The sequence below is a fragment of the Chiloscyllium punctatum genome, chromosome 32, assembly GCF_047496795.1.
Source record: "Chiloscyllium punctatum isolate Juve2018m chromosome 32, sChiPun1.3, whole genome shotgun sequence".
NCBI lineage: Eukaryota > Metazoa > Chordata > Chondrichthyes > Orectolobiformes > Hemiscylliidae > Chiloscyllium > Chiloscyllium punctatum.
Window position 1 is genome coordinate 16,290,577 of NC_092770.1, and position 26,417 is coordinate 16,316,993.

General features: G+C 43.9%; 1 protein-coding gene across 2 annotated transcripts in view; it reads left to right on the forward strand.

The window, feature by feature from the left end:
* The window catches only part of LOC140457925 (CD9 antigen-like), a 108,209-nt gene extending 91,950 nt beyond the window's left edge, over nucleotides 1-16,259 (forward strand). For both annotated transcript variants that reach the window (XM_072551737.1, XM_072551736.1), the window contains 5 exons: nucleotides 6,400-6,474; nucleotides 8,404-8,502; nucleotides 10,240-10,305; nucleotides 13,140-13,223; nucleotides 13,308-16,259. In XM_072551737.1, the coding sequence (XP_072407838.1) occupies nucleotides 6,400-6,474; nucleotides 8,404-8,502; nucleotides 10,240-10,305; nucleotides 13,140-13,223; nucleotides 13,308-13,373 (390 nt within the window). In that variant the 3' untranslated portion in view covers nucleotides 13,374-16,259. The remainder of the gene's footprint in view (nucleotides 1-6,399; nucleotides 6,475-8,403; nucleotides 8,503-10,239; nucleotides 10,306-13,139; nucleotides 13,224-13,307) is intronic.
* The last annotated feature ends 10,158 nt before the right edge of the window (nucleotides 16,260-26,417 follow it).

Below are 26,417 nucleotides of genomic sequence, written 5' to 3' on the forward strand. Positions count from 1 at the left end.
ATATGTCTCTCATTTATAACATTGCTATTGGTTCATTGGGCACTGTACTGTAATGAATATCACTTCCTGTTCAGCTGTCTATGTTGACTGCATAAGACATTTATAGAATCATCTCACAGAAGTGTGATCTGCTCTAAAATAGAATCCACTCGCAAGGCAGAATCTTACCACCTTCACAGATAGCCATCAGTTGTGATTAAAAGTAGTTCTTACCTTTCTGCAAATGTCTGGCCAGCTGAGGTAGTCAATGAGGAGGGCTTTTGCCCGAATGAAGGGCAAAAGTCCTGATGAAGGGCTTTTGCCCGAAACATCAATTTTACTGCTCCTCGGATGCTGCCTGAACTGCTGTGCTCTTCCAGCACCACTAATCCAGAATGAGGAGGGACCTACCTGGACCATTGGGAGGGATTGTAGAGTTGTCTTGCTCAAAGTAGGGGCACCTTCTGAAGTCCTGCAAAATATCTTAAACTGTCTCCACAGTCCAGTTCATGGTGTTCTGTACAGAGTAAACACAGCTGTGAAACAACATCATCTCTCGCTCTCGAAAATGAAGAGGAGCTGCCAAACTATGTTAAAGCGGATCAAACTTGTTGGACTTTGTTAAACTCTGCCAAACTCTCTTTTGCAACTCTGCCAAGTTATGCTCCTCCATTTTGAACTGTATCAAACTGCATAAAAGTCTGTCAAGCTGTTAAATGATGTCAGGCCATTCCAATTTGTTTTAAACAATGCCAAACCTTTTTTAAATGGTGTCAAATCATTTTAAACAGTATTGAACTGGTTTGATCTGCTAACTTGTGTTTTACTCTGTCTCCATGCAACCCTAAGCTGGTCAATTCTAGAGTCATACAGAATGGAAACTGAGCCTTTGGCCCAACCAGTCCATGTCAAACATAATCCCAAACTAAACTAATCCTTCCTGCCGCACCCATATCCCTCTAAACCTTTCCTATTTATGTACTTACTCTAAGTGTCTTTTAAGCATTGTAACTGTGCCCACGTCCATCGTTTCCCTTTGTGTAAAACAAAAATGCCCCCATGTCTCTTTTAAATCATTTTCCTCTCATCTTAAGAATGTGCCCTTTAGCCTTGAAATCCTCCATCCGAGGGAAAGGATACCTACCATTGACACTATCTATACCCCTCAAGATTTTATAAAGCTCAATTAGGTCACCTCTCAATCTCCTACACTCCGGTGAAAAAAGTCCCAGCCTATCCAGTCTTTCTTTATAACTCAAACCTTCCATATTCGGCAACATCCTGGTAAATCTCTTCTGAACCACCTCCAGCTGGATAATAGCCTTCCTATAACTGGCCTTCTGGGATCTAGCCCACTTTTGATTTTGGGAATCCAGGTTCAGTTCTCTACCATTGAGGCGCTGTTCCCTTAGTCTAGACCGTCTCCATTCTGAGTATTCTCTGTCTCTGCCTTACTGTTGCCTGATGCAGAGAGTTCCAGTAAAAATAACTATTATTGACACGCAAGGATGTGTAACACTGATCTCAGCATTACAACTCGCCTGTGCAATTATTCTGTCCTCTCTTTATAGAGTATTAGTGGTATTGATATCAGTTACATAATCATATCATTAACATAAACAGTTTCACTCAATTACTAATCTACACCATGCTGTGGCAAGCTATGGATCCCAATGTTCATCATGAGTTCAAAAAGTTGCAAACAATGCAACAGCATATAAAACAGTAATTGCTGTTCCTTGAATTCGAGGAAATCACTTCCAACACCTAAAATACCTCAAAAAAAGGAGCAGCTGGTACAGGCAGAAATTTTTCCCATCGTCCATCTTGGATTACCCAGAATCCCTTTTTTTTAAAGAGTCTGTTTCTGTGCTGTATATCTCTATGACTCTATGAGTTCTCTCGCCGTATCTTACCAAACATTAGTTTTCTATCATGCCCATCTGTCATTTCCCATGTCTGATTCTGGTTCCATTTTACGCCCTTCTCAGAATGACTTGCCACTCAGAGAAATATCTATCAAAAGACCCGTTTCTCATGTGCACTTCCCATCGCTAAGCATCTGAGCAAGTGCCAGCAATCTGCTGCTGTCCCTCACTGGCAACATCCTGGCACAGCAGCCACAAAGCCAAGCTGCTCATGGCACTTAGCTGGCACGGCTGATACTCCCTTGCATGTACAAGTATGTTCTCTCACTCAAATGGAGGCTTAACTACCAGGCCACACAGTAGCTGCATCCTGTCTGATCACCCTCTGAATCACCACTGTTCTATCCCCCATACCCGCTGCATCTTGTCATTGTGTAGCTGGGAAAAACAATTACAGCAAGCAATCGCACAATTCCAAACACGAGCGTTTATTTACAGAAGGCAATAGGGAACAGAAAGAAACCAAGCGAAGCTGCAATTTCCCCCACAATGCAAACTAGATTTTGGCATCATGACTGAAGACTAATTCACAATCAATCATTGGCTGCTGCTCCATATTCCCATCTATTGGTACTGGATGTCAATCAGGTCCTGTCTGCCTGATAGCACTCACTCCATGTAGCTGTGATGTAGAGGAGCCGGTGTTGGACTGGGGTGGACAAAGTTAAAAATCACACAACACCAGGTTATAGTCCAACAGGTTTAGTTGAAAACACGAGTGTTTGGAGTGCTGCTCCTTCATCAGGTGGTTGTGGAGCAGGACCATAAGACCATAGTCTTTTGCTATAGATTCTGTGTCTTGTAGTCCTGCTTCACAACCACCTGATGAAGGAGTTGCACTACGAAAGCTAGTGCTTCCAAATAAACCTGTTGGACTATAACCTAGTGTTGTGTGATTTATAACTTTGTCCCGGCAGCTGAGCTTCATGAACAAGGAGAACTTCCTCCTCTCTGTATCCTCAGAGAATTGCTCCCATTCACCATCATCCAGAACATCTCCTTGCTGTTTGCTCCAATTGTGCAGAGTGTAGCACACCAGGATGTGGCAGCACAGACTATCCAGACTGCACTGGACTGTCTATCTGCCCCTCACAAGACCAGTCCAAGCTGTGGAATCACATTGTCAGCAGCCCATCATCTGCTCCACGTGGCCTGTGATTCCCAGGACTTAGCATGGGACCAGAAAGAGCAAAGGAGCATCTTAGACCTCAGGACAGTCATCAGTGGCACACCCTACAAGACATGCTGCATCCAGATGACAGGTCTCCAACATCCACCCGCATTCAAGCTTAGCAGCTTGGCGAAGGTGCCACACTGGCCAAGTGACCAGTCAACATCATTGAGACAGCACTCCAACACTTTGCCACAGCCAGGCACACATCAAACATTCATGCATTCAGCACAGACCTTCATTACACTGATATAACAGACAGTGAAACGAAGGTGTGAGGCTCACACAGGACTCTTGGAAGTTGCAATGGTTCCCCTTCATCCAGCATCAGCCTTTGACAGCATCACTGTTGCTAACTCCCATTTTATTGAGATGCCCAGCATAAACGACATGTTGTTAATCAACTCTGAGCAGCATCTGACCCCTAAGGGCCTTCACTCTAGACAGCACAGTAAATGAGTGTTGAATTGATTACACATTCGATGGAGCTGGGACTTGCAAATGGCTGCCTCGTGTATTTGAAACTCCAATGTTCAGCATCCTGTGAATGTTCATCGAGCACTTTTACCATCAAACTGACACCTCTCACAATCTGGGCACTGTACCAGCCATTCTCTCGAGAGAATGCAAAGTGGAAGTGAATGCAGTTTGTGGTGGCCACCATCAGCCCCCTCTCTTTACCAGATACAATCCCCCTCCCCCAAAAGCCTGCATGGTCTCTACAACCTTGCACTAGCCCAACAATGCATTCCAAACCATCCAACCATACCGAGACCCATTACATTGAAACCTTCCTCAAAATGTTCTTCCTGCTCCCTGAAACCTGGCATTACCTCTTAATGAGGCACACCCTGTTCCTCTATCTTGCCCACGTGGAGGGCATAGTGGTGATTACTACTAGCAACCTCACCTCCTATAGCCTACCGGGACCTCTGATTCTTTTCTGCCACCTATCCTCCTATACCTGAACATCCTCTACTGTCACTAACCTTGCCCCCACTGTCCATGAATGCTCTCCCTCCCTCCTCCCCACCTTGACTACCCCACCAACGTCTGACAGTGATCCCAAGCTGCTCCTAGAGGCTACCCTTTAACCCCTGATCACTGACCAACTTTGATGGGCAGCTCCTGGAAATGACTGACTGGACCCCTGACCACTTGCAATTTCCTGACTGATAGTTCACGATCCCCCTGTTTGTGTTGGCTGTACAAGGGCTGCTGATGGAGAGAGAGGACAACAGTTGGGCAAAGCAATGGATGATAGTGAGCCGAGGAGAAAGAAAAGCTGCTAATGGGAGACCACTATTGGATAAAAAAGGGTTGTATTTGATGACAAGGCCTGGTGTATGGGGTTAGGGTAAGAACATGGGAAAAGGTGCTCAGGCCCTAAAAGTATTGAACTCAATATTGAGTCCTGAAGGCTGCAGGGTCCCTGAGTGGAAAATGAAGTGTTGTTCTTCCAATGTGATCGGAGATTCACTGGAGCAAGCCCGAGACAGAGATGTTGGCCAGGAAACACGATGGTGTGTTGAAGTGGCAGGCAGCAGGAAGTTCAGGGCTGTTTTTGTAGACAGCCGTGGATGTTCCACAAAGCAGTCGCCCAGTCTGCATTTTGTCTCCCCAGTGTAGAGGTGACTTTCATCACAGCCAACCTATTTTCACCCACTATGGCCCTCCTTTGGCAGCTTTTCTTACTCCCCAGCTCACCATTATCCAGACTTTGTCTGCCCAACTGTTGTTCTTGCTCCCTGGGCTCTATCTCCATTTACTGTTCATTCCTTCTCTTTGCCCCACCCCATCTCCAGCATATACACTCCCTTCTCCTGTTTACAATCAGTTCTGAAGAACTGGACCAGCAACAATAACTCTGCTCTCCCTCTATTGATTGTGCCAGACCTACTGAATTTCTCCAGATTTCCAACATCTGCTTTTTCTTCATTTTTTTTTGTTTGATGATTAAACAGTGTTTGAATTGAGATACTTAATGTGATTAAAGATTGAAAGAAGCAATTCATTTACTTACTTTTATTTATTTTTCACGTGATTTGGGCCAGCACATATTGCCATTTCGAATGATCTTTGAACTGAATGGTTTGCTTGGCGACTTTAGAGGTTCATTTATACTGGTCTAAGCAGCCAAGCAAATGAACTTTCGAATACTTTTGAGGCATAGGTCAATAAATTCTTGACAAGGTGTTTGGGGATGGGGTGAGTGAAAATGCTAAGTAATCAGAGCAATTGGGCGGCACGGCGGCTCAGTGGTTAGCACTGCAGCCTCACAGCGCCAGGGAGCTGGATAAGATTCCAGCCTCAGGCAAATGCCTATGTGGAGTTTACACATTCTCCCTGGGTTTCTTCCGGGTGCTCCGGTTTCCTCCCACAGTCCAAAGATTTGCAGATTTGGTGAATCGGCCATGTTAAAGTGCCCGTAGTGTTCAGGTATGTATAGTTTAGGTGCTTTAGTCAGTGGAAATTGTAATAGGGTAGGGTGAATGGCTCTGGGTGAGTTACTCTTCGAAGGGTCGGTGTGGATTTATTGGGCCGAAGGGCCTGTTTCCACACTGTAGGGATTCTATGATTCTCTGAACCTTGGTCTTATTGAGTGGCTTAACAGGGAGAAGGGGCAAAATGGTCTCCACATGTTCCTATGTCAACGATATTGCTGGGGATCTCAAGGTACATGTAAGCCAGACTGATAAGGATGGGCTATTTCCTTCATTAAAAGATATGAGTGAAACATGTGTTTCTTTTTTATAATGACAGTCTTTACGTGGTTGTATGGCTGAGATTAGTTTTCAATTCCAGATTTTATTTCATACAAAGTTAATTCCATTGGCTTCTGTGCTGGGAATTGAACCCATACCCCCATAACATTAGTCAGGGCCTCTGGGCTGTGAGCTCACTGACACTACCTTTTCTAATGGAGGGGGGGGGGGGCGGTGTTCCAATTAAAGGGCCACAGACTTGGACAGTTGGAGCTTAGCTGTTTAGATAATGTCAGGGAGCACACGACTCAAACAAAGGCAAGTGAAAATTTGGAACAAAGAAAAATCATTGCTGGGGGCTGTTTTAAAATTGTTGAACTGGAAATGACAGATTTTTGTTGGATAAAGGGATTTAGGGTTACAGACAAATGTAAGTAGAATGAGTTAAGTCATGATCCTATCCAAAGACAGAGTTAGCTTCAGAGGTTAGATTCCCTTTGTTCTTAAGTTGCAACCACAAAGTTTCAGGACCTGTGTCTTAATTACAGTTAAGGAGGTGAAATTAGGCAGCTTGTTATGCTCCTGTAACTCACTACCTATTCTCTTTTCCTTACAGTATCTTGTACTTATTGTGATGTTATTCCTGATTGAAATGACCGTTGCAATCTGGGCATTTGCACAAAAAGATGCGGTATGTTTATTTTTGTATTTGAGGCCGCACATTTTATTTTCTATTTTGCTCTTTAGCTGTAAGTCTATGCTACTTGGGAATGAATCCATTTTGCCCAGATAATTGTTAAAAATCTTACCAAAATCGAAGCTCTTGGATCCTCATCCCTGAGTGTCAGTATACATAATATATGAAATGCTGGCGTTTGATTGATGTATTGCTGTTAATAATTCAATCTAAAGATGCCGTAACTACTCATTGAAATGTGAAACACATTTACAAATGGTATCTTAGGTTAACTTATGATTTGTGATGGGAGTTCGCAACTACTTGTAAAAGTTTCTCACCCATTATTCTTTATCCTGTTGATGTTGGGGCTTAATTATCCCAAAACCTCAAATTTAAAATTCCCATCCCCTCATCCCACTTGGCCTCATCCTGATCCATCTCTGTTAACTCCTCCAGTCCTTCAATCCTACAAAACCTCTACTCCTCTGACTCTGGGTGTCTTACGTATCCCACTTTTCCTTTGCCTTGCGTTGGCCACAATGTCGTTAGCTAACTAGATACCTTGCCTGAACCTTAATTCCTAAATTAATAGAAATCAGATAAACAAGTGGATAATCTGTTTTTAGTGGCGTTGGCTGAGGTATAAAGTTTTTTGTGGAGGCTAGGTCTTGGTTGCTGGTCTTTCAGTTTAATGGTAGATTAGATTACTTACAGTGTGGAAACAGGCCCTTCGGCCCAACAAGTCCACACCAACCCACAACCCACCCAGACCCGTTCCCCTACATTTACCCCTTCACCTAATACTATGGTAATTTAGCATGGCCAATTCACCTGACCTGCACATTTTTGGACTGTGGGAGGAAACTGGAGCACACGGAAGAAACCCACATAGACACGGGGAGAACGTGCAAACTCCACACAGTCAGTCGCCTGAGGTGGGAACTGAATCCAAGTCTCTGGTACTGTGAGGCAGCAGTGCTAACCACTGTGTCACCATGCCACCCACTATAATCTGCAATTTGTTTTTAGAACCAAATCAATATTAATACCAGGATGAGTTAAGTAAGTAGTTACTCGGAAAAAAGTTAGGCTATTGAAAATCTACTGTAACACTGGAATAGCTATTTCAACTGATTCCCTCCAACTCCCCCACAACTACCTCACATTCCTTCCCTCCCGACTACACTTTTCCAAGATCCTAACAACACTCCAGAACCTGGTCAGTCACCCAACTCCTCTGCATCCCAGGAAGTAATTCCATCCCCATCGTCCCAGGCCCCAATACCATCTCCCATGCTGCCAGATCAATCACATCCCACAGGATCTATTGGTGTCCTCTCCTCCCACTCCGTGACCTGGCACAGAAGCCAACAGCCCCACTCCATCAGAATACAACATTCCCCTTGCTCTACCAGGACCCAATATCCCTTGCTCCCCCCAAAATCGGACATCACCTGTCCTAATGTCTCCTGCCCACTGTGATCTGCTCTCAACTCTCCTCCTCACCCTGGCACCTTACCCACTAGACACCCCACTTACCTGGAACTTTTTATCCCCAGCCGGTGCCTTACCCACTTGGCATCCTAACCGTCTGGTACCTTAACCTCAGAGTTACCTTCCCTTTGCTCGGTCGCTGTCTGTGATACTGCACCTTCACAGAACATGGCAACTGACTGCTGTGAGAAAAAAGAGGCATGGTTTGACTTCTCCTCACTGTCGTGCACTGTGAGGGAGCTGCCTGATTGGAAGTTCAGTTCCACCTTGCTGAAGGAATCCTATGGGATCTCCTATTGGAAATGTGGAGCTTTCTTGTACCTAGAAAATGAGGAGTGAAGCAGTAATCTGCATGTGATTGTTATTCCCCGGAACGTCTGGTTCAAAGAGTAGTCTTTGCTCCAACAGATGAGGTAACTAAAATGATCTTCCCTCGATCCTTTCCAGGTCATTGAGCAGTTGCAGGATGCTTACGCTGGCACCATCGATCTGGGCAAACAAGATGATGTAGACTTCAAATGCATGATCAATGCTCTGCACAAAACCGTAGGTTGACTATTTTCTAAAATCAGCATCTCATTGTATGGGGCACTAGCAACACTGCTCCTCATTCCCCCCCCACCCCCCCCCCCCCCTCCCCCCAACAGCCCTTTCCCTCACACAGGTACCATTACAGTCACAGCTAGTTGGTGACCCTGATTAAAACACTGCTAGAGTTTCCAGAACCCAGTGATGATTTCTCACTCTATGCCCTGTCCCATTCCCCATACGTGCTGGAAAAACAGGAGCTTACTGTAAATCCTTTTGAAAGTTCCTGTCCATTTCGGGTCAATTTTCAGTATTTGTTTCCATATTTTAATAATCCTCTTTAAATTACACTCAAAAGAGCCAACACAGAAGTGATGAACCGAATACTGTTTTGTTTTGGTGAAAGATTCTACAATTTTATCTTTTGTCTTGATCCAGACTTACACCAATGTGTTTCATCATTCACTGCCCGTTTAAGGGTCTTGACAAGCTGTACAATTATAAGCCCATCAGTTGTACAAGCAGAGGCAGGCCGTTTGGCCCATTGAGTCTGTTCCATCATACAGTGAGATCACAGCTAAACTGATCATCCTCAACTTAATGTTTCCACCTCTTCCCCATCTCCATTGATTCCCTCACTAATTAAATACAGGTTGTTCTGCTATAATGCATGTTTCCTTAATGCAAATTCTCTATAATACGATTGATGAACTGGGGATACTGTTTCTGTAGTGTGAACTTTTAAAGCCTGTATTGGTTATAATGCGATTCTGGACCCATTAGTTTAAATGGTACTGCTATTACACGATTTTCTTACAAAACGGGTTGCATGAGGATGGAACTACTGCATTATAGCAGAACTGACTGTACCTGAATATCTCAGCCATGAATACACTTAATGATACAGTATCCACACTCCTCTGTACTAAGGAATTCCACAGATTCCCAACCCTCTGAGAGAAGACATTCCTCCTCAAGTCAGTTTTACACGGGCAATTCCTTACTCTGAAATTATGCCCTGTGGTCCTCGATTCTTCCTTTGAAGGCAAATAACTTCTCCACATCTACTCTGTCAAGCTCCCTAAGAATCCTGTATGTTTCAACAAGATCATCTCTCATTTTTTGGCAACTCAAATGGGTACAAGCCAAACTTATTCATGCATTCCTCATAAGACAGTCCGTCCATACCTGGAATCCACCTTGTGAACCTTCTCTGGACTGCCCCCAATGTCAGTATATCTTTCCTTAGAAGATGGAGCCACAAATGTTCATGGTTGTATCGGAAGTTCCACCATTATTGTTCCAGTATAATTCAGAGGGTTAATAATGGCTTCTGGCTTTGCAAGTGACACCATGCCCCAGGAATGAAAAAAGAATAGATCATAACGTTAACATCTGAGTGGAAAGTAGAACAAGGAGTGGGGAGGATATGTCACAAATTGCACCATGCTATATATTTAGTACATTCCTCAACCTGGCCAATTCTCAAAGAATTCCCAGCGGCAATCTGTTAGTTCCTGACAGCAGCTCCAACTGGGAAGTCTAGTCTGTTGTCACGTATTTCAAGTTAACACAGAATTTTCTGACTCAATAGCTCACATTCTGAGCTGGGGTAACTCCCAATGACATTGGGACAATGTATTGAAGCATCAATACCAATGTGACATTAACTTTGCCAAGTGTAGACGTGGAATTCTCTTTGATGTATGGTATAAATGTTCAATACTGACTAATACAAATGTGTTTGGGCTTCAGTTGGACTGCTGTGGTTACAAATCTAAATCAGGCCAAATAAAAGGATGTGATTCTTCCAAATATAAGGTAAGGTTTAATCCTTAATGGAGTCTTTGCTGAAATTGATGGCTATTTTAATAACCCTGGAAACATATTGCTTGCTAACAGCTTTGGCTAATGTACACTGAAGAGTGGACAAAAATTTAAAGGGAAGAACACAATACACCAACTTATATTTATATTCCGCCTTTAAGGTAATGGAACCTTCAGAGGAGCATTATAAAACAAAGTATGATACTAAGTCATGGAAGAATGTTAATAGGAAAGATGGTGGCAAGCTTAGTCAAGAAATGGTTTTAAGTAATGTCTTAAAGAAAGAGAGTTGGAGACCTATAGGGAGGGTATCTCAGAGGGCAGTTAAGAGTCAACCACATTACTGTGGGTTTGGAGTTTTTAAAAATTAAATTCCTTACAGTATGGAAACAGGCCCTTCACCCAACATATCCATACTGACCCTCTGAAGAGTAATTCCTCTTCCCTGACTAATGCACCTTTAACTATGGGCAATTTAGCATAGCCCAATTCACCTGATCTGTACATCTTTGGGCTGTGAGAGGAAACCAGAGTACCCCACATGGACATAGGGAGAATATGTAAACTTCACACAGACAGTCACCCAAGGCAGGGATTGAACCCGAGTCTGGGATTGAACCCAAGTCCCTAGTGCTGTGAGGCAGCATTGCTAACCACTGAACCACCATGCCTATAGGCCAGCTCACATAAAGATAGCAATTTCCTTACCATCTCTGCATGTTTTTCCTGATCAGCATTGTTCCTTAATGAATAGAAATGTTCAGGTCCTGGTGATATCTTTTGTGTCAATCCTTGTTTGATCAGTTTTCACTGCCTTTGCTTTCAAGTCATCATCAGTGTCACAGCCTGGGTTCCAGCTGTTGCAAAAAGCTGATATCCCAGACTGTAGTCTGATTGTGTTCCAAGGAGGAAATAGGTCTTTCAATTCCTGGGAACAGTGATGGAGATGAATGCCTTTGGATGAGGGTGGGGGTGGTGGTGGATAATAATTAGACTGTATCATCACTAATGTCAGATGGTATCAGATCACATGGAACTGGGAGCAGAGGAACGAATGTTCTCATGGAATCCTGCTGGCCCATGTCTGTGTAAATAGTGGCCAATAGTTATGAAATGTTTGCTAGTTTAAACATGAGTGTAGTTTCTAGCCTTCAGCTTTCAAAAGCATGCTGAATCTGATTGTGATATTTCTATAAGGAGGGGAAGTTAAAAACTGGCCCTAGCTTTATTAAAACAACAATGACCATGTTGGTGGAATCATAAAGTTGCCTGATAATTGCTCTCAAATGAACTGGAGTTGCAATTGTGAATGTCTCTGAAGATATGGAAGCAGATTTCTGGACATTATTCCAGGCAATTGTGTGACGTGACCCTGGATAATAAATTACAGCCAAATGTGGAACTGAGATTATTGGGTATTGGGTCAGAAAAAGATACTGTGACCTCAAGACATCCCAATGGATTTTACAGTCAATACAGTACTGTTAGAATTTAAATAACCACTGTCAAGTGGGAAACAGAGCACCTAATTTATGAACAACAGCTCTCATGAACTGCAGTGAGATAATTAGCACATCAGCAGTTTTTGGTTGTGTTGATGAGGAATAGTTATTGCCCAGGGCATCAGTGATATCTGCCCTCAGAGTTTGACTGTAAAAGGCTAGGCTGACAAGTTCACTACAGTACTGACCGAGAGCTGCTGGCACCTTTTGGCCAAGACAGTAAATCAAGGCTTCATCTTCTCTCTCAGGTGGATGTATTCCACTATTATGCAGAAAGTTAAGGGGAGTTCCCCCTCAAGTCCTGGCCAATGTTTATCCCTCATCATTTAACACAAAGCCTGGTCACCACATGCTGTTTGTGGAAACCAGCTGTCACATTTCCTACAACAGGGACAACGCTGGAGAAATACTTCGGTAATCAAAAACACTGGATAAAAAATTCTGTCATTTCACCATCTCAGTCTGGGTCTCCTGTGGGGATGAAAGGACAATATTCCTGTATCACCCTATTTCCTTTACAATCCAGGAGACCATACTCTCAGCTCTCTGTATAAAAAAAGACATTCTTAATATAGGCAGGTCATTAGCCTGCATTAGAGTGGTGCTGGAAAAGCACAGCAGGTCAGGCAGCATCTGAGGAGCAGGAAGATCGATGTTTCAGCCAGGAGCCCTTCTTTGGGAATGAGGGTAGAGAGAGGAGGAGAACATCTCCAAGGTAGGCAGTTTTGCAAGTGGATTCGCAGTAAGGTTAAAATCAACTAGGCGAAAGTGAGGACTGCAGATGCTGGAGATCAGAGTCAAGATTAGAATGGTGCTGGAAAAGCACAGCAGGTCAGGCAGCATCCGAGAAGCAGGAGAATCGGCGTTTCGGATAGGGAGCCCTTCATCAGGATTGAGGAAGCCCTCATTGCTGATGAAGAGCTCCCTATCTGAAACGTCGATTCTCCTGCTTCTCGGATACTGCCTGACCTGCTGTGCTTTTCCAGCACCACTCTAATCTTGACTCTGATCTCCAGCATCTGCAGTCCTCACTTTCGCCTAGGTCATTAGCCTGACCACGGCTGGGTTAGAGATTTGACCAGTTGTTGCTGGGGATGAGTTTTTCCACTCTGCTGCTATTGGATTTCAGTGACCTGTTAATGGCTAATGCAGTATTTAAAGACCAGAATCCTCATCTCCAGCTGGCTGGGAATGTGTCGTGAGCCTTTCAACTGAGAGCTAGGAATAGTGCTAGTAAAACGAGGCCTTACTCCCAAATGATCTATTAAAGTGATGAAATTCAGAAACAATACAAGAGCTAACTCTTACTTTGATATTTTGATCCAGGACTGCCTAGAGCGTATTGAACATATCATCAACTCCAAGCTGCATATTTTTGCAGCAATTGCCTTTGGTATTGCCCTCATTACGGTAAGGGATATCCTGAGATGGTTCAATTCAAGCTTTTGATTCCATTCTCCTGCCAGTTGCTGATGTCTGTTTGTTTTCTTTCAGGTTTTCGGGATAATCTTCACGATTCTGTTGTACCGATCCATCAAGCGATCAGCCGATATAATTTAACAGTCTGAACATTAGACGTCAAAATGCCATTCTGAAACAATGCATGTTTGCTTTTTATAAGGCAAATGCTATTTTTGGAGCAAAAAAACCCCAGTCATTAATTTCCATTTATCATTTCCAAAATGTGTTAATTTTTTGTTAAAATGTATCTTCATTGAGCAGAGCAGAATTTGAGGGCATTTTCATTCTGTAATTTTAAGTATTGAGTGCCAATGTTTAGACTAATTAAGTTACAGGCCGTGGACTAGAGGTTGTTGTAATTTAAGACACAAATGGGCCAGGCCTCCAGCAAACTGGCTACTGCAAAGGGACAAACTGAAAGGGACAATCAGTGAAGATCTAACATTTGAGCTCAATTTCCCTCCCATCGCTCAATTGTCCCCTTTTGACCAAGTTTATTGATCTGCAGTGAATAGCTCACCTCATCATCTTTCCAGAAATAGGCCCACTCAAATATTTTGCGCCTGCTTTGCTGGTGTGAGTGTGGGCAGTGAATGGCACCTGATGACCATTTCAAGAAGGGTGTATGACGACAGCTTGCTTTTATTACAACTTCAAAATAAGGTGTTTCACAGCAGTAGCAAAACCAACTACTTCAACCTCTGTTACATCATCCACTTCTCACTTTGGACTGATTAAAGTGGGTACCAAGCTCTCATTATCAGAGGGTCATAGAGATGTACAGCATGGAAACAGACCCTTCAGTCCAACTCGTCCAGGCCGACCAGATATCCCAACCTAATCCCATTTGCCAGCACTTGGCCCATATCCCTCTGAACCCTTCCTGTTTATCCCATCCAGGTGTCTTTTAAGTGCTGTAATTGTACTAACCTCCACCACTTCCTCTGGCAGCTCATTCCATACATGCACCACCCTCTGCATGAAAAAGTTGCCCCTTAGGTCCCATTTATATCTTTACCCTCCCACCCTAAACCTATGCTCTCTCATTCTGGACTCCCCCACCCCAGGAAAAGACCTTGTCTATTTATCCTATCCATGTCCCTCATGATTTTATATTCATTTACTAGACCTCTCCACCATGTCAGCTATCCTCAAAGCAATCCAGTTGGTCCCATTCCCCTATTTAGTCCCTTCAGTCAATTTTATTTCCTTCAAGTATCCAACCAATTTTTTATCATCACTCCTTCCACAGGCAGTGTGTTCAAAGAGATTAAGTTGCTCTGTAAGAGGTTCGTCCTTACGTTCTGTCCCCATCATTTTGCACAAAACTTTAAAACTGTCCATCTCTCAGTCCTCATATTGTCATGGTGACAGTGTTTGCTCATCTACCTTAGCTAAATATGTCTCGCTATTTCTTCCTTGATGATAGATTCAAGCATTTTCCCCATTACAGAGGTTAAGCTAACTGGTCTATAGTTACCTGTCTTTCATGTACCTCCTTTTTTAAACAATTATGTCACGTTTGCTGTTTTCCAATCTACCGGAACTGTCTCAGACTCCACTGAATATCCCCCACTATCTCTTTTAGTACCCTGGGATGCATTCCATCAGGGCCAGGAGATTTGTCTACCTTTAGCCCCATTAGTTTGTCCAAAACTACCTCTTTAGAGAAAAGGATCCTTTCTCAGTCCTCACCTGCCATTGCCTCCTTGTCAGCAATTACTGGAATATTACTTATATTTTCCACTGTGAAGACCGACACAAAATATCTGTTGAACTCTTCGGCCATTTCCTCATTTCCCATTATTAAGTTTGTTTTTTCATCCGCTAAAGGACCAGTGTTTACCTTAGCCACTCTTTTTCATTTTATGTATTTGTCAAAACATTTGCTATTTGAGCTAGATGGTTCTCATAATCTAATCTTACCCTTCTTTATAGCTTTTTTTGGTGGTTTTCTGTTGACCTTTGGAGATTTGTATATCTTACTATTTAGTAGGATATTGCATTAGCTTTCAATTTGATACCCTTCTTTATTTCCTTAGTTATCCAGGGCTGATTATCACTTTTCCTCCAGTCCTTCCCCTTTACTCATATATACTTTTGCTGAGCACTTTGAAAAATTGCTTTGAAAGTCCTCCACTGTTCCTCAATTGTCCCACCATATAATGTTTGCTTCCAGTTTACCGTAGCCAATTCCTCCCTCATCCCATTGTAGTCTCCTCTGTTTACGCACAAGACACAGCTATTGGATTTGACCTTCTCACCCTCCATTGTATTTTAAATTCACTGTGATCGCTCCTTCTGAGAGGATTCCTCACCACGAGATCATTAATTATTCCTGTCTCATGACACTGGATCAGATCTAGGATAGCTTGAGTCATATTGGTCACAATAAGTTAATTCTGTTCCTCTTTCGACAGGTGCTGCCAGACCTGCTGAAGTTTCTCCAGCATTCTCGCTTTTGATTCTATTCACTACTTGCCTGTCATCCTGTTGCAGGCAGATTCTGACATCCTCACATGCCCCTCCTCCCAGTTTTGTATCAAATCATGGCCGTGGTGAGCAGATATTCCTGGACCTACATCTGGGAGCTGTAGGTTTGGTGGGAGGCTTCACCTCTCAATGACACCAGACTGATTCTCCAATGCTTGCTATGAACCTACATTCAGAAAGTGCTGGCCCAGTAAAACCAATTCCAATAGTTCAAATGTTCTCATTACCGAACATAGTTTTCAAGTTTTATTAATGATGTTCTGTAATTCCATGCCTTCTTGTCAGGAAAATTGCCTGCAATTATAAAATAGAGCGTGTTTAACATGATTAACAGCTTTAACTCACCTCTGGATTAAGGTTGAGTATAATACTGCCTTACGTCACTGGTGAGATAGTGCAGCCTTGTTTGCTACGACTTTGCACACATTTTGGATTAGCAATTTCAACAACATTAAACAACTGTAAATGCGAACAATAAAATCAATAATCATATTCCTTTGTGTTTTATCAATTACAGGGAATTTAAAGCACTCCCAGCTGGTCTGAGTTGGAGTTTTATTCTCCACGTGAACCTACCTCAATCTCCTCTTCATCTCAGCCTCTCACTAAATCCTTTTATTCCTTTCTCCCCCATGTGTTGTCCTAACTTTCCCTTAAAGGGATCGATGCTATTTACCTTGACCTCTTCCTATGTTAGTGAGTTCTGCATTCTCAACACACCGTGGATGTAAACAAGACTTACCTTAAGGATAAACTCAGCTTGTTGGCAAAGAGCCTCTGACTGCAGAGGTTACAATTTTTCATGCAGTATAACAGCAGCTACACTTCCAAAAGTGCTTCATTGGCTATTCAGCACTTTCAGGTGGCTTGAAATAGCGAAAGGCGCTATAGAAATGCAAGGTTTTATTCTGACTGATTACTGGAACCAAAGGAAGCTAGGACCTGTGACATTGGGTACATCAGGAGCCAATAACTGGGACACAGGGCTATAGAGGGCTGACCGTGTAAAGGTTGGGGCTAGGATGAGTGTGCTCAAGGCAGGAACAGGCAGAGGAGATGGGGGCATCGATTAGAGGCAATACCAATGACTGAAATCCCTACCTTGTTATCACTCTCCCGGTCAGGGCAGATGGAGAATGATAAGGGAGGTCCAGTTAAAACTGTACAAGGCACTAGTCAGACAGCGGATAGAATACTTTAAACCATTTTGAGGCCCTTCTCGAAGGAAAGATATACCAGCATTGGAGGCAGACCAAAAAAGGTTCACTAGGATGATCCCGGGTATGCGGGGATTATCTTATGAAGAGAGATTGTATAAAAGGGTAAAGTCACCATTGTCCTACTCTCTCATCAGAGAGAGAGAGAGAGAGAGACAGCTGGTAGTGGATTAACCTGAGGGTTACCATGCCTCAGGTAGCAAAGAGGTTGAGAAGGAGCTCTTCAAGGTGACCATAGACAGCGCAGGAACTGGGCCCATACTGTTGGCATCACTCTACGTTGCAAACCAACTGCCCAGCTAACTGAGCTAACCGACATATGGGATGTGGGCATTGCTTGCAAGGTTGCCTGTTGCCTGTTCCAAACTGTCCCTGAGCTGAGCAGCTTCTCATCTTTTCAGAGGGCAGTTAAGAGTCAAATGCACTGTTGCTGGTCTCGCATTAGCTGTAGGTCAGACCAGGTAAGGAGGGCAGTTTCAGTGCTATAAGAACGTATGGGAATGGTACACTGTTTGAAACAGTGGAGAGACCCGGGAAGGAAGCAGGCACACTAAATACACGGTAAACAAATGGCAAATGTGAAGTATTCATCTGGTGAAGATCGAGGCTAGGATTGGGCCATTAAGCATTTAATAGCAATGTTTACAGATCTGATCTGGCAAAGAGCGCATCCTGTTTTTTTCTGGTTTTCACAATTGACGCAACAAGTGAATTTAATCAGCTTCGCAGCGAACTGAGTTGTGCCGAGATTAAATATTGATGGATTTATAGAAAGCGAGCAAACTAACAATGACAGGATATCGCATCGTTTCCTATTGATGGAAAGTCCTTGCACGCACACTCATAGTCACAACAGCCGAAAAATGAGAACAATTTGAGTTCTTTGATTGAGACTCTCAGGCCAAGGGCACATCAGAACTTTGTGTGGTCGCGCAATGTTAAGAGATCTGGGATAGGGGCTGAGAAACAAATAGTTGAATCACAAATAATTAATGAGGTGGAGGTAATGGGGAACCAGACAATGCGTTCTTCCAGTCTGGAACTGGAGTCAGAGCCACTGAGAATATTGAGAGATTGTTTGTGCAAATAAAAATGTTTGTGCTTTAAGGGACAATCTTTTGAGAAACACAGCCTTAGGATGTCTCAAAGGGCATCACAGCTAATAGAGTCATAGAGATGTACAGTATGGAAATAGACCCTTCGGTCCAACCTGTCCATGCTGACCAGATATCCCAACCCAATCTAGTCCCACCTGCCAGCACCCGGCCCATATCCCTCCAAACCCTTCCTATTCATATACCCATCCAGATGCCACTTAAATGTTGCAATTGTACCAGCCTCCACCACTTCCTCTGGCAGCTCATTCCATACACACACCACCCTCTGTGTGAAAAAGTTGCCCCTTAGCTCTCTTTTATATCTTTCCCCTCTCACCCTAAACCTATGCCCTCCAGTTCGGGACTCCCTGACCCCCGGGAAAAGACTTTGTCTATTTATCCTATCCATGCCCCTCATAATTTTGTAAACCTCTATAAGGTCACCCCTCAGCCTCCTACGTTCCAGGGAAAACAGCCCCAGCCTGTTCAGCCTCTCCCTGTAGCTCAAATCCTCCAACCCTGGCAGCATCCTTGTAAATCTTTTCTGAACCCTTTCAAGTTTCATAATATCTTTCCGATAGGAAGGAGACCAGAATTGCATGCAATATTCCAACAGTGGCCAAACCAATGTCCTGTACAGCCAGAACATGACCTCCCAACTCCTGTACTCAATACTCTGACCAATAAAGGAAAGCATACCAAACACCTTCTTCACTATCCTATCTACCTGCGACTCCACTTTCAAGGAGCTATGAAACTGCACTCTCCAAGGTCTCTTTGTTCAGAACACTCCCTAGGACTTTACCATTAAGTGTATAAGTCCTGTTAAGACTTGCTTTCCCAAAATGCAGCACCTCGCATTTATCTGAATTAAACTCCATTTGCCACTTCTCAGCCCATTGGCCCATCTGGTCCAGATCCTGTTGTAATCTGAGGTAACCCTCTTTGCTGTCCACTACACCTCCAATTTTGGTGTCATCTGCAAACTTACAAACTGTACCTCTTATGCTCACATCCAAATCATTTATGTAAATGACAAAAAGTAGAGGACCCAGCACCGATCCTTGTGGCACTCCACTGGTCACAGGCCTCCAGTCTGAAAACAGCCCTCCACCACCACCCTCTGTCTTCTACCTTTGAGCCAGTTCTGTATCCAAATGGCTAGTTCTCCCTGTATTCCATGAGATCTAACCTCGCTAATCAATCTCCCATGCTGAACCTTGTCGAATGCCTTACTGAAGTCCATATAGATCACATCTACTGCTCTGCCCTCATCAATCCTCTTTGTTACTTCTTCAAAAACCTCAATCAAGTTTGTGAGACATAATTTCCCACACACAAAGCCATGTTGACTATCCCGAATCAGTCCTTGCCTTTCCAAATACATGTACATCCTGTCCCTCAGGATTCCCTCCAACAACTTGCCCACCACTGACGTCAGGCTCACCGGTCTATAGTTCCCTGGCTGGTCTTTACTGCTCTTCTTAAACAGCGGCACCACGTTTGCCAATCTCCAGTCTTCTGGCACCTCACCTGTGACTATCGATGTTACAAATATCTCAGCAAGAGGCCCAGCAATCACTTCTCTAGCTTCCCACAGAGTTCTTGGGTACACCTGATCAGGTCCTGGGGATTTATCCACCTTTACCAGTTTCAATTCATCCAGCACTTCCTCCTCTGCAATCTGGACATTTTGCGAGTCGTCACCATCTATTTCCCTACAGTCTATATTTTCCATGTCCTTTTCCACAGTAAATACTGATGCAAAATATTCATTTAGTATTTCCCCCAATTTCTGTGGCTCCACACAAAGGTCGCCTTGCTGATTTTTGAGGGGGCCTATTCTCTCCCTCGTTACCCTTTTGTCCTTAATGTATTTGTAAAAACCCTTTGGATTCTCCTTAATTCTATTTGCCAAAGCTATCTCATGTCCCCTTTTTGCCCTCCCGATTTCCCTCTTAAGTATACAATGAAGCACTTTGGAAGTGTAGTCACTTGTAGCAGCCTTGGTGCACCGCAAGCTCCCATAAACAACAATGTGATAATAATCAAATAACCTGTTTTGATGATAGCGATGACAAATTGATCAGGACAGTAGGATAACTCCCCTGCTCTGTGGCATAAGAGTGCTGTGGCATCTTTTACCTCAACATGAGTGAGGGCAGGTGGAGCCTCAATTTAACATCTCATCCTAAAACAGCAGCTCTGACAGAATAGTGTCCTTCAGTAATAAACTGGAGGCTCAACTCTGGCAGTTGTGGAATCCCGCTGCCCCCACGATGAGATTGTTAGTGCTGGGACATTTCATCAGGGGAGATGGAGGCTGGTGGGGACTTGCCCACCGTCCCGACACTGCCCCATTAGTTCTGAGGCGATGAGTACCCTCCTAAGGGCCTCATCTTACCTCCTACTGGTTTTCACCCAGTGGCAGTGTGGGACTGGCCATCTGGGAAACCCGAAAAGTAAATCTGATCGGCGTTGCTTGTGGGTTACTGATGGAGGAATGGAGTGGGGAGGGGATGGCCTCTCATTCACAGGCACTCAGTGGGAAGTGAGGTGGGGGGGCTTACAGAATGCCACCATTCTGCCCTTGTTGCTGAACCTTTTGCCCCACCGCCAGCCTACCCCAATCTGTTATTTCTGGCTTGTGGCCAGTGTATTTCAATGATCTGCGGTTCCTTCTGGGTAAGTTAAGCAACATCCTTTGCCTCCTCAGTGAGTCAGAGAGTCATAGAGACGTACAGCACAGAATAAGGCCATTTGGTCCAACTTGTCCATGCAGACCAGATATTCTAAATGAATCTAGTCCCATTTTGCCAGCAATTTGGCCCATATCCCTCTAAACTCTGCCTATTCATTTCACAATCCAGTTGCCTATTAAATGTTATAACTATACCAGGCTCCACCATTTCTTTGGCAGCTTGTTCCAAACTTGCACCACCCTCTGTGTGAAAACGTTGCCCCATAGGACTCTTTTAAATCTTTCCTCTCTCACCTTACACCTATGCCCACTCTAGTTTTGGACTCCCGTACCCTGGGGAAAAGACTTCGCTATTCACCCTATCCCTGCCCCTCATGATTTTATAAACTGGCTCACACCAGAGTGGATGTTAGAAAAGCTAATGGTCTGAAAGGGTTAATGTTGGAGACTACATTAAGCTCCACCTAATTTGACGATGCCATGTAATCTTTGGTGGGAAAATCTGCAGATTAGATCTGGATCTCAAAGGGGACATCTAAGTCTGACAGTTGTCTCTGCAACAATACCTAACCAACTCTTTAATTTTTACCTTTTTGTGTCTACTGTTCATGGAACATGGGTTTCAAAACTGATGGGCATGTTCTTTCTTGTTAGTGATGGTCATTGCCTGGTGATCATGTGGCATGATTTCCTTCCCTAAAGGTCAATGGTGAAGCAGATGGGTTTTTGAAACAATTGGCATTGTTATCATTAAGTTCGATTTTAGTATGCGATTCCATTGAATTCAAATTTCACCATCTGCACGGTTGGATTCAAATCTACATCCCCTGTTCATTAATGTAAGGTGGTGATTACTAAATCAAAGACATTACCACTATACTATCACCTCCCCCTTCTGTCTAAACAAAATGTAGTTTATTGCCAGCTGGAGTAAGATGCAATTCCATTCAAATAAGCACCTCTTCTTCTTAAGACTCACTAGTGGCTGCTTCTTTACCACTGTCAATGACCCACAGACACAACCCCAGAAACAGGAATAGTGGTAGCATTCTGCATCCCACAAGGTGCATCTGTCTTCTCGAGGAAATTTTAGATTAGATTACTTACAGTGTGGAAACAGGCCCTTCGGCCCAACAAGTCCACACCGCCCCGCCGAAGCGCAACCCACCCATACCCCTACATCTACCCCTATGGGCAATTTAGCATGGCCAATTCACCTGAACTGCACATCTTTGGAGTGTGGGAGGAAACTGGAGCACCCGGAGGAAACCCACACAGACACGGGGAGAATGTGCAAACTCCACACAGAGAGTCGCCTGAGGCGGGAATTGAACCCGGATCTCTGGCGCTGTGAGGCAGCAGTGCGAACCACTGTGCCACCGTGCCGCCCACTAATGTCTATTGTTGTTCAGTTAAAGGGCTGAGTAGCTTTTGATTAGGACCAGACCTGGGACCAAGTGGGAGCTGAGAAATCTGTCACTGCTTTGTGGAAGGTGAGTGGTTTGCTGTGCACCAGAAACAAAAAAAAACTAGACCTTTCCGGGAAGAAGTGAGGAAATAGTCCGACATGAGAAAGCAGAAAAGGTTTGGTAGTGTCTCCTGCAAGTGGCATTGACACTGAATCCACTTTTCCTAATCCACCTGCTCTTACACGCCTCTGGAGCAGGTGGAGCTTTTTATTTTGTTCATTCATGTGATGCAGGTGTCACTAGCTAGATCAGCATTTATTGTCTATCTGAAATTACCCAGAGGGCAGTTCAGAGTCAACCACATTGCTCTGGGTCTGGAGGCATGTGTAGACCAGGCCCAATAAGGATTTCTTTCCCCAAAGAACATTAGTGAACCAGATGGATATTTCCAATAGTCAACAATAGTTTCATTAGACACTTAATTCCAGATTTTTATTGAATTCAAACTTCATCATCTGCCATGGTGGGGCTCGAACCTGGAACCCCAGAGCATTACCTGGATCTCGGGGATTAATACTCTTGCAATAATACCATTAGGCCAAAGCCTCCCCTAACTTGAACTTTGGCCTCCTGATTCAGAGTAGGGACGCTGCAGCTGCACCACAAGAGCCATCAAGTGTCAGTGGTTAAGTCAAATTGAGCAGGGTTCACATAACAATGGCTATTGGATAAAATTGGGAGCAGATAAACACATGGAGTCAGTTCAACTGAAGGATAACTCCTCTTCGCCTGAACAGTGTAATACAGTTTTAGGGATGAAATGATCTCCCCTCTCCATCAGCATTCCCACCTGGAATTGTCCCAGTCCAATCAGCAGAGAACAAGGCTCTCCGTTCACTTAATCAGCTTGTCATATGCTGTTATGATGCAAAAGGAGTGAGAATCTCAGGATGAAACTTAAGCAAAACACGTTGTACCAATTTCAGGCTGCACCTGCCTCTTCCTGAAAATAAAACATGGCAAACATGGCTCCCAATTTGTAATCTTAACCGTAGAGGGAACTGAACACTTCACTGTTGTCTAGACAACTGGAAGAGACAGAATCTACTGCAGTCTGAGCATGTTTTAAGACAGGGTGACTATTACCTTAGCTTTATACAATGTCACTATCATGTTGCATTAGGAATCTACCTTACATCAATAGACAATAGACAATAGGTGCAGGAGTAGGCCATTCTGCCCTTCGAGCCAGCACCACCATTCATTATGATCATGGCTGATCATCCTCAATCAGTATCCTGTTCCTGCCTTTTCCCCATAACCCTTGATTCCACTATCCTTAAGAGCTCTATCCAACTCTTTCTTGAAAGTATCCAGAGACTTGGCCTCCACAGCCTTCTGGGGCAAAGCATTCCATACACCGACCACTCTCTGGGTGAAGAGGTTTCTCCTCAACTCTATTCTAAGTGGCTTACCCCTTACTTTTAAACTGTGTCCTCTGGTTTGGGACTCACTCATCAGCGGAAACATGCTTCCTGCCTCCAGAGTGTCCAATCCTTTAATAACCTTACACGCCTCAATCAGATCCCCTCTCAGCCTTCTAAACTCAAGCGTATAGAAGCCCAATCGCTCCAATCTTTCAGCGTAAGATAGTCCCGCCATTTCGGGAATTGACCTCGTGAACCTACGCTGCACTCCCTCAATAGCCAGAATGTCTCTCCTTGAATTTGGAGACCAAAACAGCGCACAATATTCCAGGTGCGGTCTCACCAGGGCCCTGTACAGCTACAGAAGGGCCTTTTTGCTTCTATACTCAATTCCTCTTGTTATGAAGATCAGCATGCTATTAGCCTTCTTCACTGCCAACTGTACCTGCATGCTTGCTTTCATTGACTGATGTACAAGAACACCGAGATCTCGTTGTATTGCCCCTTTACCTAACTTGACTCCATTTATGTAGTAATCTGCCTTCCTGTTCTTGTCACCAAAATGGATAACCACAATTTATCTGCCATGCATATGTCCACTCACCTAGCCTGTCCAGGTCACCCTGTATTCTCCTAACATCCTCTTCACATTTCACCCTGCTACCCAGCTTTGTGTCATCAGCAAATTTCTTAATATTACTTTTAATACCTTCATCTATATCATTAATGTACATTGTAAAAAGCTGCGGTCCCAGCACTGATCCCTGCGACACACCACTGGTCACCGCCTGCCATTCTGAAAGGGAGCCGTTTATCACTATTTGTTTCCTGTCGACCAACCAATTTTTAATCCATGTTAGTATTTTGCCCCTAATACCATGTGCCCTAATTTTGTTCACTAACCTCCTATGCGGGACTTTATCAAAGGCTTTCTGAAAGTTCAGGTATACTACATCCACTGGATCTCCCTTGTCCAGCTTCAGAGTTACATCCTCAAAAAATTCCAGAAGATTAGTGAAGCATGATTTCCCCTTCATAAATCCATGCTGACTCTGACCTATCCTGTTACTGCTATCCAGTTGTGTCGTAATTTCGTCCTTTATAATTGACTCCAGCATTTTTCCCACCACTGAGGTCAGACTAACTGGTCTATAATTCTCTGTTTTCTCTCTCCCTCCTTTCTTAAATAGTGGGACAACATTAGCCACCCTCCAATGCGCAGAAACTGATGCTGAATCTATAAAACATTGGAAAATGATCACCAATGCATCCACAATTTCTAGAGCCACCTCCTTCAGTACCCTGGGATGCAGACCATCAGGTTCCGGGGACTTATCAGCCTTCAGACCTAACAGTCTTCCAACACCATTTCCTGCCTAATATAAATTCCCTTCAGTTCAGGTCCTTCAGCCACTATTACATCTGGGAGATTGCCCAGTGACAGATCTAAAGTACCAATTCAACTCTTCTGCCATTTCTTTGTTTCCCCGTAATAAATTCACCTGTTTCTATCTTCAAGGGCCCAATTTTAGTCTTAACCATTTTTTTTCTTTTCACATACCGAAAAAAGCCTTTACTATCCTCCTTTATATTTTTGGCCAGTTTACCTTCATATCTTACTTTTTCTGCTGTTTTGGAAAATGTAGGGGGTGATGCATTCTTGGGGGAATGTAGCACGAACAGCCAAGTTTCTGGTATTGAGATTGGCTCTGATGCAACGAGGGGTATGTCAGCTTCCAAGAGATCAATTGCGTGATGGGATTCTGTAGTCCGCGGTACAGACAGACGTTTCTGTGGCCAGCAGAGAAAAAGCAGAATGGTGTGTTGTTTCCCTGGTGCCAGGATCAAGGATGTCTCAGAGAGAGTGCAGAATGTTCTCACAGGGGAGAGGGGCCAGCAAGAGGTCATTGTCCACATTGGAACCAACAACATTGGAAGGGAAAAGGTTGAGACTCTGAAGGGAGGTTACAGAGAGTTAGGTAGAAACTTAAAAAGGAGGTCCTCAATGGTAGTAATATCTGGATTACTCCCAGTGCTACGAGCCAGTGAGGGCAGGAATAGGAGGATAGAGCAGATGAATGCATGGCTGAGGAGCTGGTGTATGGAAGAAGGATTCACATTTTTGGATCATTGGAATCTCTTTTGGGGTAGAAGTAACTTGTACAAGAAGGACAGATTGCACCTAATTTGGAAGGGGACTAATATACTGGCTGGGAAATTTGCGAGAACTGCTTGAGAGGATTTAAACTTGTAAGGTGGGGGAGTGGGACCCAGGGCGATAGTGAGGAAAGAGATCGATCTGAGACGGGTACAACTGAGAACAGAAGTGAGTCAGGGCAGGCAGGGACAAGGTAGGACTAATAAATTAAACTGCATTTATTTCAATGCAAGGGGCCTAACAGGGAAGGCAGATGAACTCAGGGCATGGCGAGGAGCATAGGACTGGGATATCATAGCAATTACAGAAACATGGCTCAGAGATGGGCAGGACTGCCAGCTTAATGTTCCAGGATACAAATGCTACAGGAAGGATAAAAAGGGAGGCAAGAGAGGAGAGGGAGTGGCATTTTTGATAAGGGATAGCATTACAGCTGTGCTGAGGGAAGATATTCCCGAAAATACATCCAGGGAAGTTATTTGGGTGGAACTGAGAAATAAGAAAGGGACGATCACCTTATTCGGATTGTATTATAGACCCCCCCAATAGTCAGAGGGAAATTGAAAGCAAACTTGCAAGGAGATCTCAGCTATCTGTAAGAATAATATGGTGGTTATGGTAGGGGATTTTAACTTTCCAAA